A 17,065-nucleotide genomic window follows, 5' to 3' on the forward strand; every position below is an offset into this window, starting at 1 on the left:
TATTAGCACAATAGCCCAGCTAGCACATTCGGTAAAACGTTCTTTATTTTGAAGTGGTGAGTTCGAACCCTCTCTATGGCAAGTGAATTTTTTAAGAAAATAAAAGGTAAAATTAAAAATGTATTAGAATAAATACACTCACACACACTATACACTATAACCATATCTCTCGGTGGGGCTAAAAACATTGGAAACTAGAAAAAAAAGTCAAGCTATGCTGCTGGCCGGTCCTATTATGTTATTCTGCAAGCATAAGCAACCGATGGTGGGTCTTCTGTGATCGTTTGCTGGGCACCAATTAACAGATGGGTTATTTCTCACTCCTGCCTGTGACCCACTTCCAGAATGAACTGGGGGAGTTTGTGTTGAAGTGGCTGTGAACAGTACACTCTGTGTGCTATAATATGATAGGAGCCATTGTAGTTATTGGAGGTAGTGTGGGCAAAAGGAAATCAGAGGCAAGAACTAAACTCAAACCTGTCACTTTACAAAATAACACAATAAATCACAGGTACAGCACAAACAAACTCTTATTTCACAATCACAGTCACATTACTCTTCTACCCTATAGAGGCCTTTTAGTCTCTTGCCAGCAGGAAAGCAGGAACTTTCCATACGTTTGTGTTTTGTAGGAATTAAATGAGGGGAGTTTTTTTTATTTTGCAATCAATTAAAAACTTAATCCTTTTTTTTTTTTTTTTTTTTTTAATCACATGCACCTTCCCAATTTTGCATATTCTTAATAGGAGGCCCCTAAACAGCAAAATCTCTGATTGCAATCTATTGGTCTATCCAGCCAACCAGATGTATTTATCCCTCACGTCACAATCTATTACAGCATGTATGAGTCTCTAGTGTAAATGTCTCCTCAAGATACACAATCCCTGCTCTACTCGCCATTCCTTGAGCTTGTTGTCTTTCCTATAATCAAAATCCAGTCTCCTCTGGTTGTCCACTTGGGTCCGCGGAAGAACACTTTACCGTACAGTTTCGAATAAACCATCATTTGCGAATCACGCTGTTCGATGTGCCATTTAATCTGAGTTTTTTAATGTAACCTTTTGAGACAAAAGTGACGACAGGTTAATGTAAAAAAACAACAAACACTTTGTTCTTCGCCGACACATAGTTAAAAGTGGTCCTGCGACAGTTTTAATATGTGACGCCCCTTTTATAGTATATATACGGTTTGACGACAGTCGCGGTTTCCTGTCGCGCTGTTTGATTGGGCGAACCCCGTACTACCCGGGCTGTAAGACCCGCCCCTTTTCATGTGGCCGGGTCGGGAGAGTAACATGTCAATTATATTGTGAATGAAACGGGAAAGGACACAATTCGGCAACACACCGGTAAATATGAATGTTGTGTTTGTATGTATGTTTGTGTGTGTGTGTGTGTACTGGAGCTGATCTGTTTGTGAAGGGGATAGCGGTAACGAAAGGATCGACAAACGCATCTTCTGCCGTCTGCGTCGTTTCTTAATCACTTTCGGTGATTTGCCTGACCTCACCCACCCTTAATATGTGTCTTTATTTGGTTGTCATTATAAATATGATGTTTTGATGATCTCCTCGTCGCGAAACATTGGAGTTTGTCACCAGAATTAAATGTCAAAGGGGTTTGCTGGCTGAGAAATCCAGTTTGATGGAGGATACATTTGCATTTGTGTATTGTACTATAAGCCTAGCAAAACGGCAGAGTTGTATTTATTTAGCTAAAAAAATGCATTTAAACAGTTGGAAAAGCATGTCAGCTGCTGATTTATCTTTCAGTTCGTCTCTGGTATGAATACAGTGCTATAGCATGGAGTAGCTACAGTTGGAATTGCTAGTGTACTGTCAATTAATTTATCTATAATAACCCGTTCATTATTATAACTATGGTAGTAATTATTGTTATTATTATTACATTTTATGGAAAACTTGACTTTTGAAAGTTAACACGCAGTGCTGACAGCTACCTGTGTCGCTGACGTCACATGGGTTGAATTGCGGCGCTGCGCAGGCCGGTGCGCTCCTGTCTGAGCACTGTCGTTTCCTGTGTCTAATTCGAAAACCTTCAAAAAAAGCAGAAATGAGAGCAGGTTTTTTTTGTTTGTTGGTTTTTTTGTCAATTCGAGCTGACTCGTGGATTGTGTGTCATTGAAATAATGAATAAGCAATATTCAATGTGATGTGCAGCAGTAAACCACACGTGGGCTGGTCTCTGCATTGCATACGTATCGAGGGGATGGTTGCTATCTACAAAGTTACACAACTGCAGCTGGTGCAGTTGACTTTTTTAGCTTTCAGTCTTTCCATGGAGGTATTAAAGACCATGTGCAAGTGATGTGGAAGCTGGCTGTATCTCTGCAGAGCCCCTTTCGTGCCTGAGCTGAAGGTTAAAAGCCACAGGGGTGAACATTATAAATAGCATGGCTCTGAACGAGCTGCTCATGTTTTTCATCACATGGCCTTCCTAACGTGGCACTAATTTCTATACATTTTGGATAACACTGTATTTCTAAATATCAGATTATACGTGCATACTGTACTTCTAAGATACACTATTATAAAAAAAAGTTTGGTGGGGAGGGAGGACTTAAGATAATAATTATGTATCTACATCTGCAGATTTATTTATTTTTAATATTGTTTCATCCAGCAGTGGATGACTGAACAGTTAAGCTTATTATGAAATAGATTAGATTGCATTGGACAAAATATTGAGAAAAGTGGACTGGGTGTTACATGCATAACACTTTATCTGCATCACTGCATCAGTATATTGCTTCAGTGTGTCTCCCCTCATGCAGTGGATTTTTTAATATATATTACCTGTTGAGTGTTGTAACTTTATGCAAATCATTGTATTGCAAGTCGATTAAGCAGGAACAGGGGGAACTCCAGGGATATGGCTGAGAACAGCTGCTGCTGTGTACGATGATTAGTCTAATTGCAACCATTGCACATATTGACTCTACGCAAGATGATTTTTCCCAAAGTTTCCTTCAGCTGAGATAGTAAAGTGCAGCATTTAGGCCTATACATTTTCAAAAATGTCTTTGAATGGAGGCTGAAAGAAGGCGATACTGTCGTTTCCCAGCAGTCACCCCTTTGTGACATCTACTGCAATACCTTGCCTTCTGCCTCAACAAGGACACGCCATTGGTTTGAATTGATCCACATTAATGTGAAAGGTGCAGTGTCAGTTTCTGGTGCTCGATATTGTAGGTAGTAACAGGTACCATATGGATAGGTATAAAGCATATGTAGCCCAAATAAAGATAATTAATACTGAGGAGGGGGGGGGGGGTGGCGGTGAGAGATGTTTTTAAGTTCAGGAGGTTGTCATAAAGATCTTTTTTTTTTTAAAGGATTATAGACTTTTAGTACAGTGCAAATTCAAAGTAAATTTCCACTCCAGTAGATTGATAGGCATAATCTCCTTCAAATTAGACCCCCCCCAACTTTGTCTGGGTCATTCATTCAGATTGCCTACAACCTTGTAAATATATTATTTGAGTTAAAAGGGGTGCAGGCCACCCCACTGAGTGAGGCAGTGCTGTTGACAGATGACTAAAGGAATACATTGCTGCTGGTCCCACAGCACATGTCCTAATGCAGAGAGAGAATGTGCTCTTTGCAACTTCTCTGTGCTGTGGTGGTCAGGGCAGTGAGAAGGACATGGCATTGTTTCAAAGCTATTCTCCTTGATTCACTGTATTGCACTTCCTCTTTGCTCACATGGTGAGTTATCAACTGGATGGATGTACATAGAATTGCATCAATGTCCAAACTCTCACCATGTGTTCTACTGGACATGGTGCCACCAAAAACAAACCAGTTAATGTCCCTTTTATGTTTGCAATTGGGAATGCAGGCAAATACAATGTTGGTTCTTAGGTGACACTTTTAGATAAGGTTGTGTGAATAAGTGATTCATGAACAGTCTACAATGGATTATGAATAACAAAGCCTTTGATCAAACCTGGTGTTTGGTTACTAGGGTTGCTCTGTGACAATGGGGTGTGTTTTCCTTCCAGGCAGACACCTGGGAAAAATGCTGTCCAGACTGAGGGTGACGGTCAGGCCCTGTGTGTGTGCCTGCAGATGGGTGCACACCAAAGAGAAAGGGAAGCCCCTAATGCTCAACCCCAGGACTAACAAGGTAAGAGCTCACTGCTGCACTGAACATTGCAACCCCCTAGTAAAACTGGCAACTTACATAATGTAGCAAATATTTGCCAAATCCAATGGCACTGAATCGTTATTTTACAGGTGTAAATATTTTAAACTTTAAGCTGTAGTATACTGCCACGTCAGCCTGCACTGCAGAACTATTTAATATATAGAATTTGGATGAACTCCAGATTTCTTCTCGTTGGACGTCTGAATGCACTGTGAGTTCTCTTTGCTGGTCTCAGGAAATGTTGACACAGCAGATATTTGACACCCTGATGTGCTACTTGCTAGTAGAGTCTGGACTTGTGAGGCAACTTTCAGTTTCTTAATAATTGCTGATAAGAAACTGTATCAATTTGAGGAGAGAAATTATATTTTTGTACCCTTTTGTCCTTTGGTTGGTGAGAGCTAGGCAGTGAAGAACAGAGAGGCTAATGAAACTGGGCCCAGGGGGTGTGCATTTTACAGTGTATTGTCACCAACTCTGAATGGCTTCTAGCACCCTGTGTTCCAGTGCAGCATAATCACCGTGCAGGTGGGGCTCAGTACTTATTACCAGGTGCCAAAAGGTGACAGTAGTGGGTGGGGAGGATAGGGTGAGGGGAACTTGGAGTCTGGTTACATTCCTGCTCAGTTCCCCGGCACATAAATATAATGGCTGCTGTGTTGTTTTCTTGTTTTCCGCTGTTGTGTTATGTAATTAAAAGTTCACAACATTCACAACATTACGCTGAATTCGTTAGCACACACACAAAAACAGGATTTACATCTGTGTTTGTTTATATAAGTTAAATTAAAGTTTAATTTAAGCGAATTTAAGCTGAATTAATTGCCAAAGGTAGTAAACAAGGTAGTTTTGTTATGATAATAATCATCGTAGGCAGAGTGGACAAGTTGGCATGTTTGGCAGAGTTATAATCTACAGATTCAAATGGAAACATTTTCCTCTAGATGTTAATATTTTGTTAGTGTGAGTGCGAGTGCGCACTTGGGGGGGAATAACACAATTGCTGAAGTAATATGGCATCTAGAGAAGATGCCAATAGTGGGAGGTATGGATCCAATGTCTACATAATGTGGTTTGTGGAGCATTTCTTTTGGAGTGTTTTCTCCTTGCAGATGACAAATGTTTTGAAACAGGGCTCCATATCAAGTTGCTGGCAAGCTTAGGGAAAACATGCTTAGCAGCTGTCCTGATACTGACCCAGTTTTGCAATCTATGCAGGAGCAGAGTGTGGATTGGAAACATGTGGCCTCCTGCTTCTCTGCCGAGCAGCAATACGCACACCGATAAGAAACCTTGGGATCCTTACCTTTTAAAGCATACCAGAGATGCCTTTCTTTTTTATTTTAAAATGGGTGTATCTCATGGAGCCTTTCTATTGGAGGAATGAGATGGGGGGTCCGCCCACCCATTCCCTCTAAAAATAAATTCATAAATCTGTTTAGGTTACTGTGATTTAGGAGAGGTGGTTGAAGTCGCATACAGTATGAGTCTGATTCATGCAGATTGGTGGTAGGATAACAAAAGGTAAAATGTGGCCACGGTTTATTATGTGCATTAGAATTCAATCACATTTGCTCCTGTAAACTCAGTCAAATCCTCTTGCAGTCTCCCCTGTTCTTAAAGCGTTCACAATGATTCTGGTTGTTTAGCAAAATTCTATTCAGCATGGCTCTGTAGGCTACATATGTGTGCAGTATTGTACATTTAAGTATAGTATTTACCAGTCAGTGTTCACTTAATTTACAATAGTGCATTCAGTTGAATTATGGACCCCCTGGACTGATCACATTATCTGTAGGGGTCTGTCTGGATGCATGTAATGAGCTTAAGGAATCGGTGTGTCAGCATTGTAGGCAGTCCATTTGTCAGAACTAACCTCATACAGTACAACTATCAAAAAGTGCTCCTGATTAGAAATACTGAGATCATCAGTCTTTCTCTAATGTAAGAAGTCACAAAACGGAAAAAGTAATGAGTCAAGCTCATAATTTAGGCCTCAATAGCAAGCTTGTGGATTAGTTAATTAGCAGGAGTTGATCCAGTATAGTAAAGTTTTTTTTTTTCCCTTCTTTGCTTGTACTGTCCAGATAGCTCACGTATACAGCATTGGCACCATACATATTACAGCTGATCTCTGCACTACGAGAGACTTTGGGCAGAACTGAGAAAACTGTGGTAGCTGAGCCAGCAGAAGTAACTTAATGGGACTATAACTCTAGATAGTGCAAGGTCAAAATTACTGTGACTAATCCAAGGTGTGACTGGACATAATTGGTTGCTGGTATATCACTAAAGTATACCAGCAGCCTTTTCGCACATGGCTTTTGCATAAAGCTGTTTCCTTGTTTTAGCACTTCTCTTCTGTTATCTATCACCAGCGTAGAACTCGTCACAACAAATGGTGTGGTTTATAAACAGTATCTCAAATTGATACAGTGAACCACATGTGCATATGATTAATGGTTAATTGAAAACCTTAAATACTGCATCTGTGGAAATCAATTATAGGATTCTAAACGTCTGCTCAAAAGTGATCAAAGGTTGTTTCTGCAGTAAACTCCACAAAACCCAACAGTAAGAAGAATTATTAAGGGTTATATTGATTTTTAATATTCAAGGCCTGCATCTGCTTATTTTAGTAACAGTAGAACATTGTTAAATAACGTGCATCGTCCAGTAAGGAAAATTTCATTTGCCTTCTTGAGTCTTAAAAGCTTAAATATTTTAAAGTCTAGGAACCAGATGTCGCTATGGATTATGCTTGATTGAATCTTTAATAGGGATAAAACAGAACTATAGTATCTATAGCTGACTGTCCTAAGCTGTTTTTTCCTGTTTACCCTCCCCCGCTAAAAACTGTCCTTGTGTCCGTGGTGCAGGGAATGGCGTTCACCTTGCAGGAGAGACAGATCCTGGGGCTGCAAGGGCTTCTGCCTCCGAAGATCGAGACCCAGGATATCCAGGCCATGCGCTTCAAGAGGAACCTGGAGAAAATGACTGACCCCTTACAGAAGTGAGCCTGAATGTGACGCTCACCTCACTTTGCCTCGGCTGAAGTCATGCGTGTGCTTGTACACTGCCGCTGCGATGGTGTTGAGAGCTGTGTGTTTGTGTGTCTCAAGGTACATTTATGTGATGGGAATTCAGGAGAGGAACGAACGACTGTTCTACCGCATCTTGGAGGAGGAGATTGAGAAGCTCATGCCCATTGTGTACACGCCTACAGTGGGGCTGGCCTGCTCCCAGTACGGCCACATCTTCCGCAGGCCGAAGTAAGAAACTCTTGTCTGCTAGTTCAGCTCTAGGTCATAGATTGACACAATAAGAACCTGTTGATTCAGTAAAGTTTGTATAATATATGGACTGCTGCATTTTGTTTTTATTAATAAAGGACTTGATTCCCAGGAATTTAAACCTCTGTAGCTCAGATTCGCATTATTAATAGCAGATCTTGTTGTTGTTGGTCTTTTTCCATGAATCAATCTGTTAATTTATTCAACAGGGGTTTATTTATCTCCATATTGGACAGAGGCCATATCAAGTCCATTCTGGAGAACTGGCCTGAGACAGATGTAAAGGTAGGCCTAATGCACATTAAAACTGAATACTGCCTTCACCCTGACTCAGGAAGGACTTTTGCTTATGACCTTTTCTCATAGTAGATTACCCTGCTTGTACAGTAAAGTTTTTCATGTGTTACTAGAGATACAAAATAGACTTCAGACTTTATAGATCCTTCCATTCTGAATTGTCCTGTTTACTAACATTTTGTGCCTTTGTGTACTTTATAGTTGGTTGTCCTCTTGTGCTTCATCTCTGTTGTGTAATTATTTGTCAGGCTGTGGTAGTGACTGATGGGGAGCGGATTCTGGGCCTAGGAGACCTGGGGGTGTATGGGATGGGTATCCCAGTGGGGAAGCTGTGCTTGTACACCGCCTGCGCTGGGATCAAACCCGAGAAGTGCCTTCCTGTTTGCATCGACGTGGGAACAGACAATCCTGTAGGTGTCCCTGGAACGTGTATTGAATATTTTATGACAGACTGGCAGAGTGTTCACCTTTCAGCCTCAGTTGAAACATTTGCGATGCCACTTTTTAGTTTTTGTTTTATTGACTAGACCTACAAATCTATTACCATCATGTGTCAGTGTTGACTTAGTGCTGAGAGTCCACAGGAAACCATGAACTTAGAACAATTCAAGAGAAAAGGTGAATTGTCATTACACATAGATCATGTGAACAGTTGGTTAGTAATTGTTGTTCATACAGAATCTGACTGGTTGTATGCACCATTTTTTATAGGTTCTGCTATTTTTCTGTGGTTTATTTTATTTTTCTATGTGGCAGACATTGCTGAAGGATCCCTTTTACATGGGCCTGTACCAGAAGCGTGATCGCTCTCAGCTCTACGATGACCTCATTGACGAGTTCATGGAGGCTGTGGTAGATAAGTAAGGAATTTTCTTTTGCATGGGCTGTGAGACGCAAGGTTTTTCTCAAGGTGTCAAGGTGAATCTTGAGACATAGAGATTCGTCCTGTGGGATATGATGGGCTAAGTGCTTTGTAATTCCATATCACTAATCTTTGTCTTTGAGTGGAGTATTGCAAGACTTTCACACTGCCATAATATATTAAGATGAATCTAACTGCATTATAGTTATGCTTGTCTTGGAATGTCCAATACCTTCTATGAAATCAAGTGCTGCTAGGGAACCTTTTTGCCTCATTAAGTAGGAAATTACAGTTAATTGCCATAGCACTGCTGAAAACAAAGCAAGGGAAACGCATTTTCCACCTGATGGTTGTGAAATTGATTGTGGGGAAATATCACTGTTTGAGCAGGCTTTGCAGTCTGTCTTCAATTTATCAGGCTCTCATTGCATTGCCGGGTTTGGGAATAGCACTGCATAGCTCATTGTGTCTGTGTTCAAGTCCCTGACGAATTTCTTCTCTGCACTCCACCACCATCGTATTTCCAGTACTTTTAAATGCGTTTACTTCTTCTACCGGTTTTAACAAGTGGTAAAAATACAGTTGGTGTGTTAGACAGCAGAAGAATGTTAATATAAATAGACTGTTGAAAACAGTTACCCCCGTGGCACAATGGACTCCTAAATTAGTGTCTGAGATCTGTATCGGTAGCATTGTTTCTTAATAACTCACTAAATCTTAATCTGTGATCTTCAGATATGGCCAGAACACACTCATTCAGTTTGAAGACTTTGGAAATCACAACGCCTTCAGATTCCTGCGCAAATACAGGGAAAAGTACTGCACCTTCAATGACGACATTCAAGGTGTGTTTTTCTATGGTTATGGTCTCGGAAGTGGCAGGGATTCTTAATCTTAACTATTTCAGGACAATACATGAAGGGTATGGAAATTGGCTGCTTACGCATACTTTATTGTAAACATCCCTCATCCTTTCAGGAGTGTAATGCTCTCTTTCTGTATTTATGTAAAAATATTGAGTGCCATCACTGTACAACATAATGCACACAGGTCACAGTAATCCATGTTGTGATTTTAAATAGATCTGTGAATACAGATTTCATAGTTGTAATTCCGGTTTGCCGTCTTCTTTCTGTGGCAACAGGCAAATAATCAGTCTGAACCAAATAGGGTTTCAACAAGTGAATTAAAGCTATTGCATGATTTGCTATGTGACTGTGAATAAAAACAGTTGACGTCCCACTTCCACTTGTTTTACTCTGTGTGAAATGGGAGTGCACCTTCACTGAAGAGGCCCTGTAGCTGCTGTGCTCATGCTTTCTCTCTCACAGGCACAGCCTCTGTAGCCCTGGCAGGGCTTCTGGCGGCACAAAGAGTCATCAACAAGCCCATCACAGAGCAAAGAGTTTTGTTCCTGGGTGCTGGAGAGGTAAGTCCAGATGGTGTTGTCAGGGTCCAATTTGTGGGAACATCCAATCTACCATTTAATCAACAGGTTGACTGTGTTGCTTCTATGAGAACACACTGTTTTGTTTGTTTTTAAGATGGTAATGGAGAGCATTCTGTCTAAAAAGACACAGTGGCTTAAAAACTATCAACATGGTTCCACACAATTCCCCCCAGGCGTTATACATCTTGTGCATAAAATCTCCCTTCCTGAATGAAGCATAGTGCATCAAAAGACAAACCCATGAATGTATATGCATGTTTCTGTGAACTCCTAACTTACCTTGTTCAAGTAGTACCACTAGAGACTGTCACAATGCCAATTGAAAGTTTAATGATTAATGAAATCCTGCTGCTCTCAAACTAAAAAGGAAGTATACCTTTCTTTAAAGATAAGAAAATGGCATGCTGAGTGGAGTTCAGCTCTGACTAATAATTCACAAAGTGAACCACAAGAGTCCCTGCAGGCTGAGAAGGGAAACTGAACTTCTGCTAGGGAGTTATATTCCAATGTGAAGTGGTTGTAATGAGGCTCTTCTCCTGTAGGCTGCCCTGGGAATAGCTAACCTTATTGTGATGGCGATGATGGAGGCAGGACTTTCACAAGTGGAGGCCAGGAAGAAAATCTGGATGTTCGACAAGTATGGCTTGCTTGTGCAGGTGAGGTGTTTGACAAGAGCTCTAGGAGGGTTTTAGCAGAGGCAAGGTGGGAGGAGTGCAGGTCAATTTTAAAGTCGCTTCTTTTCATTTCTTTATGTAATTGAGGTTGAGATAGCTGTGAGATTAGGGTCACACTATCTTGTAACAAACCCATCATCCAAAAGTCACATTCCTTGAGCATGATACTGAAGAATAGGATGACATTGTAATGATATGACATCCCCTTGTCCAATGGAAAAAACAAATCCTTCATAGCAACACATCCATAGTTCCCTACACTGATTATTGATTATTGGTCACCTGTCATTCAGTTTCCTCTGGGAGCTGAACAATTCAAAATGGTTCCATGTCCCTATTATGCTCTTCTGCAGTGCTCTTCCCACTTCCCGCTTTTGCTGTTTTTCTCATGCCCAAATAAACAATATAAGCCGCAACTCTGGCCATTGTACACAACCATAGAATTCTCATTACCTTTTTACTTCATATGGAGGGATTAAACATGGAATTAGAAGTGGCAGCAGGCTTTGTTAGAAACAGATTTCTCAGTGCCTTCCGTCTGTCTTGCCTTTCTTTTTTTATTCTTTTTTCCTGCCTTGCCCACTTCTGTTTGTTGATATTATGGATTGAACTCTGTGTGCCACAGTCGTGTGAATGTCATTACACTGACTGCATTGGGGTGAGGGCCAGTGTGTGCCAGATGTGAATGAAGTGGAAAAATAATTGGAGTCATTCCTGTATCTGTCTTGATCTCTCCCCCTGGAAGGTGCCTTGGTTCACTTGACTGTCAGCTGTATTTTAAATTTTTGTTTGATATGTTCATGTGTGATGTACATTAAAATTAAATATTACACCTAATGTAATGGTTTCAGTATATGTTTGTTTAACCACAGTTTATAGCATGAATCACTAACCATTTTAGGCCCTGACAGGTTTTATTTGATATTATTTGAGTCATGTAATGGTGTTACTTTGAGAATCAAACTAATTACCTAAAAGTTAATGCAAAGTTCTTATTGACCCCTGAGTTCAACTTGCTCACTGCTGTCCCTCTGCAGGACAGGAAAGATGTAACTGACGGTAACCAGGAGGCCTTTGTCCACCAAAGCCCTGGAGAAAACATAAAGAGTTTCCTGGACGCAGTTAATGTTCTTAAACCTACGGCCATAATCGGTAAGGAAAACAGTGTGCAATGGCAAGACACACTCGTTTTATTATTTTACTAGAAAACTAGTTCCCTTCACTGATGTAGCATTTGATGTGGTCCAGCCCTCTGAGCCTTCCCAGACATTAAACTAGTAATCGAATGGAGGAAGAGGGTTATTCTCTCTGCTCTACCTGACATCAACACTTGCCCCTTCCTTGTTAGGCCAACACCATATTCAGAATGGGTTTCCAAACCTGACTGCAGACTAACTTGGTCACATGACTCTCCTTTGACACTGTGTTTAATTTGTCTTTACCTTGTTCCTTCAGGAGTGGCAGGTGCAGGGAAACTTTTCTCGAGCGAAGTCCTCCAAGCCATGGGATCAATCAACGAGCGGCCCATAATATTCGCCCTCAGCAACCCCACTGCAAAGGCAGAGTGCACGGCTGAGGAGGCCTACACTCTGACAGAGGTATCTGCCTATCACACTGTGTATTCTCTGGCAGGCTTCCCATACAGCCTTTCATATGAATTGCACCCTTTAGAAAAGGGATAATCCTTTCAACAGTTACCGACCTCCTGTTCGTTCTCCATCGAGTTGTGCGTCAGCTTTGCCGAACCCTTGCCACAGTTGTTGGTTTCTGAAATTTAGTGTAGCGTGCCAGAGGGTAGTGTAGTGATCTTGAGCCTTGCTAAGGGGCCTGGGCCTTTTAGTGATGCGGTAAGATCTCTGCACTGTGGCACGGGAGCCCGGGGTCCGATTCCCCGTCGTGGCCACTACACCTGAAATACTACAATATACTGTATTCCTTAGATTTGCTGAAAATAACCAAGCAAATCTTTTATCTTCATCAATGTTCGCACAATGTTTCCTACTGCACACACTCTCCTTCACAGTCCCTCTCTGTTTGTACCCCCAGGGGAGATGTCTGTTCGCCAGTGGTAGTCCGTTTGGGCCAGTGACATTGGCCGATGGCCGTGTTTTCACACCTGGACAAGGAAACAATGCTTACATTTTCCCAGGTAAAGGAGACTGAACTCTTTATTTTTTTAATTCATACCCCCCCCACACACACACACACACACTCACAATGTAGTTCCTTTTTGGTACATTTGACATTTGTTTCTAATACTTTGTTACTTGGTTATTAAATGAAATTTGAGAAACACTGGCAAGGGTAAGAGATCCTGTGTGCCGCCAGTGCCACCCAGTGGTTACTGCAGTAAATTAAACCCCAGATGAAGAATGCAATGTATCAAACAGTTTTTTTGTTTGTACATTAAGCCATGTTAAGCTTTTTTTAACATGAATTCAAGGATGTCTCCAGGGTGTCGTAACACTCCTCTTCGGATGTTTCAGGTGTGGCCTTGGCTGTGATTCTCAGTGGAGTACGTCACATCAGTGATTCTGTTTTCCTGGAGGCTGCCAAGGTTAGTTTTTGTAGCTCATAGCTGACTGAATAAGATGAAATACTGTATTATAAAATATTTGGGACCTTAAACTTAGTCTGTTGTGTTGACTTGACATGAGCTAAATGAACTGTTTGCGTTTCTGTCAGGTCCTGGTGCAACAGCTGACCGATGAGGAGCTGAGCCAAGGCAGACTGTACCCGCCTCTGTCCAACATCAGAGAGGTGTCCATTAGCATAGCTATCAGGGTAAGGGATTTGTTTTTTGGTTCAAAACGTAAAGATTACAGCCACCATGTTGCCTTGTGCTGAGGTTAGTGTGTGAGCAGCAGTGCAGTGGGCTCTTAGGGTACCATTGTGCTGGCTTGTGCTTAACTCTCGTTCTCCGTGCTTCTTTAGGTTGCCAAGTACTTGTACGCCAACGGTGTGGCGTTCCACTACCCTGAGCCCCTGGACAAAGACCAGTACGTCAGGTCAAAGATCTGGACAACAGACTACGACTCCTTCTTGCCTGACCTCTACGATTGGCCAGAGTCTGCGTCCAAGCCTCCCAAGTTAAACTGAACCACCCCTACGTCTGAAGAGAGGCACACTGCGAACAAGTACGGCACAAGGATCGGATGTAGTACTTTATATTTATTTACCTTGCTTTTTAACTCCTCTGTCCCCCCTGTTTTAAAAAACTGAACATGCCCTGTTTGGGTTTGTAAAGCTTTGCACTGCAATCCCAGATGTTTGTCATGACAGTTCCACGATCTCCATTCTTGGACAATGTTGCAGGGCTGGCTGACCTTGGTCCTGGAGAGCCACTGTGTTTTCAGTTTTCGGTTTTATCCAAACTACAAACTCCTTGACTGACAGCCTATAATTATTCAGCCTATAGTGAGAGTTCCCATGTGCTCGAGGTCTTCGGTGCTTTAGAGACCTCTGTTAAAGCTGCTTGATTGTGACTCTCCAGAAGCATTCATGGCCATCCCTGTCCCCTGGGATCCCACTCCTTATAACCTATTTTACCTCCTGGTTATGGTGCTCACTCTGGGTTCCATCAAAACATACATTTGCAAAAAAAAAAAAACACAACCATTTTAGACTTGATAACAGAGGTGCACATTAGACCAAACTGTTGAGATTAAACATCGGTTGGGCAAACCGATTAGACACTCCATTACATTTTTTATATTTAGTAATATAGTTAAAAATAAATCTATTTATCTATATATTTTCCTGCAAATAAATAAAGTAATGTTCTGTTGTGGCTCAGATCTGTTGTGATAACTGCTGAGGGTTATATCAACACATTCAAGGTTCATTTTCATTGCAGCTGTGGTAAGCTGATGTTTGTTTTAAAAAAGCATATTTCTCAGCAACCAGAAAATACTACCCTGACAAAAACAATAACCAAAGAGAATAGATTTTCTTCTCCCAGGTAATTAAAGAAAATATTAAACTCTGGCCAAACTGCCTTCCAAATGACGCAGAGGTTTCATGCTACTTTGTATGTATGCTGGTTCAAAATTCAGTTATGTAATTTGAGGTTTGATTTGCAATTTAAACAATTCCTATTAATCCCTAACCAAACATATGGATTTAAATCAAATTTAGCTAGATTCTTTTTTTAACAAAAACAAAAATAGTTTATACATAACTTGCAAGATGCTAGTATTTATGAGGCCTTAAAGTTCAAAATATATAACCTTGAATTAAAATATAAAAAATTAAATGTTACAGAACAAAAGCAAATGTTCATTCTATCAGTAGTATTTGCACTGAAAGCTCAATATTGGAATTGACTCAGATTAACTGTTTGAATTACACCTATTTGACCTGTATTAATTACATAATTATATACATTTAAATTTCCTTGAGACCTGCACAAGTAATATTGATTCAACTTAAAATCCTGCACACACATTAAATACATTTTACTGTAAGTGCAATTTGGGGTTGAAGGCTTTTAAAATTAACATAAAAATTTCTAAAATGGATTGTCATCATGTGGCAATGGAATCTCATTGCGCAATGTCCTCCCAAGTGCCTGCTCTCATTTTATGTGCTTGCTTTCTGTTCGGAGTGGATTTATACAAACTATTGTCCTCACAGTGGGACACAGATAAATGTCTATGATTTACTCACTTTAGTTGGACACACAATAACAAGGCCTGCTTTGAATTACAATCCTAATTACAAACTACTTGGGTATTTATAACTTCAATTAAGGCTTTCACTGATACAGTACTTGGTATGGAGTTGGTTATATCTCTACTTATGCAAGTATTGGAGGCTTTTTGATCTTTTTGTATGTCCGCTATTTCCCCAGTATGTCCAGTATTCCTCCTGACTTCTGTTTTTCTTTCTTCCAGCCAGATAGATACTATAATCCAAAGCACAAAGCAGTACTGATAACCAGGTTTTTCCTATACTTCCCATTCTGTACATGTATCAGAAGGACAACGATGTGGGTGTTTCTTGTTCATTGTGGGTATATTATCTGACTTTTATGCCACTTTTCATGTGTATTCCTACAAAATGGCTTGCCTTTAAATGTTGTTGGGGCTCAGTGTTTGACAGAGTGAGATTTAAAATAAATAAATCAACATCCATAAATGCTAATGAATGATGGACACAGTTAACCAGTAAGCTAACAACCTGTTTGTTAATCTAGATCACCTGATTCCAGCTTTAAATGCACCTTTTAAAAAGCAGACTTGTACTAAATTCTTCTAGTTCCTTTGCTAATTCTGTTTTTGTGGTATTGGTATAAGATGTGTCTCCAGGTAGTATGTCTGCTTTTATTAAACGTGATCAAATTTGACTACAGCCTTACACGTACAGTTTAGTGACAAGGCATGAATAGGTATATAACGTTAAACTTGTCTGTCCATTATTTGATTAAGAATTGGACAGTGTTTTGCAGTGCTAATTGTATCTAAAGGCATGTAGAGGAGACATAACATTGAAAGCAGGCCGTTTACTCCTTTAACCTGTTAAACCCAGTTAATACTATGATTTACATTATTTAGCTGGAAATGCTGTACTTAAATAATTTTACTGACATAAATGTGTAGTGTCATTTTGGAGAAAGTGGGTTTTGTTAAGTTATACGATGTATACATGAAGCTCTTACCTATAATCTGTATCCTAAACATGTACCTCCTCCTCCTTCAGATAGCTGTGCAATGTGTAAGGCGTGTTGCCTGTGGTTGAAAAGTATTGTACGGCAGCTTTTGTGGCTGTGGTTGGTATGTCCGCATTTGTTGTGAAAATGCTAAATAAAGGTTCTATTTTTATCTGTCATTGCCTCTGAATTTCTTGTCTTTTTGGGTGCATTCTTCAAATATTTAGTTTGTCTGCTCAGTTCAGTTCACTACTGTGATTCACACATTAACAAAATGGTAACGTAATTGCTCAGACTAGTAATTGCTGTCACTTTTTTATTCACACTATCAGTGTACATACATTTTTTTGTTTATTTCTTTATATTGCTTTTGAACCTTTGTGTACCAGCTTGAGTTATCAATGCATTTTCTGTTTTAAATGTATTGCCATTTTTAACATGTATAGTTTCAAATACAAATCTGTTCTGAAAGAAGGAATTCTGTATTCTTGTGTAATATTTTATTTTCAGAATTGCTGGGAATCTTTTGTTCCCCTAATGTTCAGTGAGACTTCCTCTTACTGCAGTAACAGGCACATGATCTGCACCCATAACTTGGTATGCGTGACTCGTGATCATTTAAGTTATGGGAACCTGGAAATGATACTGAAACACCACTAGGAAAGTCCT

General features: G+C 40.3%; 1 protein-coding gene across 2 annotated transcripts; it reads left to right on the forward strand.

The window, feature by feature from the left end:
* The first annotated feature begins 1,258 nt into the window (after positions 1–1,258).
* On the forward strand, positions 1,259–16,575 carry me2 (malic enzyme 2, NAD(+)-dependent, mitochondrial). Of its 2 annotated transcripts, none has more exons than XM_066712207.1 (16): positions 1,259–1,349; positions 4,025–4,149; positions 7,050–7,183; positions 7,293–7,442; positions 7,673–7,748; positions 8,009–8,170; positions 8,517–8,620; positions 9,358–9,467; positions 9,954–10,051; positions 10,615–10,728; positions 11,784–11,898; positions 12,202–12,344; positions 12,793–12,895; positions 13,233–13,303; positions 13,432–13,530; positions 13,681–16,575. In XM_066712207.1, exons 2-16 carry the CDS (start codon positions 4,042–4,044, stop codon positions 13,843–13,845), a joined length of 1,752 nt encoding a protein of 583 aa, XP_066568304.1. In that variant the 5' UTR covers positions 1,259–1,349; positions 4,025–4,041; the 3' UTR covers positions 13,846–16,575. The 2 variants fall into 2 exon arrangements, with proteins under 2 accessions (XP_066568304.1, XP_066568306.1); XM_066712209.1 differs by having other exon boundaries at positions 1,276–1,349; positions 4,029–4,149.
* The last annotated feature ends 490 nt before the right edge of the window (positions 16,576–17,065 follow it).

Source organism: Amia ocellicauda, chromosome 8 (assembly GCF_036373705.1).
Source record: "Amia ocellicauda isolate fAmiCal2 chromosome 8, fAmiCal2.hap1, whole genome shotgun sequence".
NCBI classification, from domain to species: Eukaryota; Metazoa; Chordata; class Actinopteri; order Amiiformes; family Amiidae; genus Amia; species Amia ocellicauda.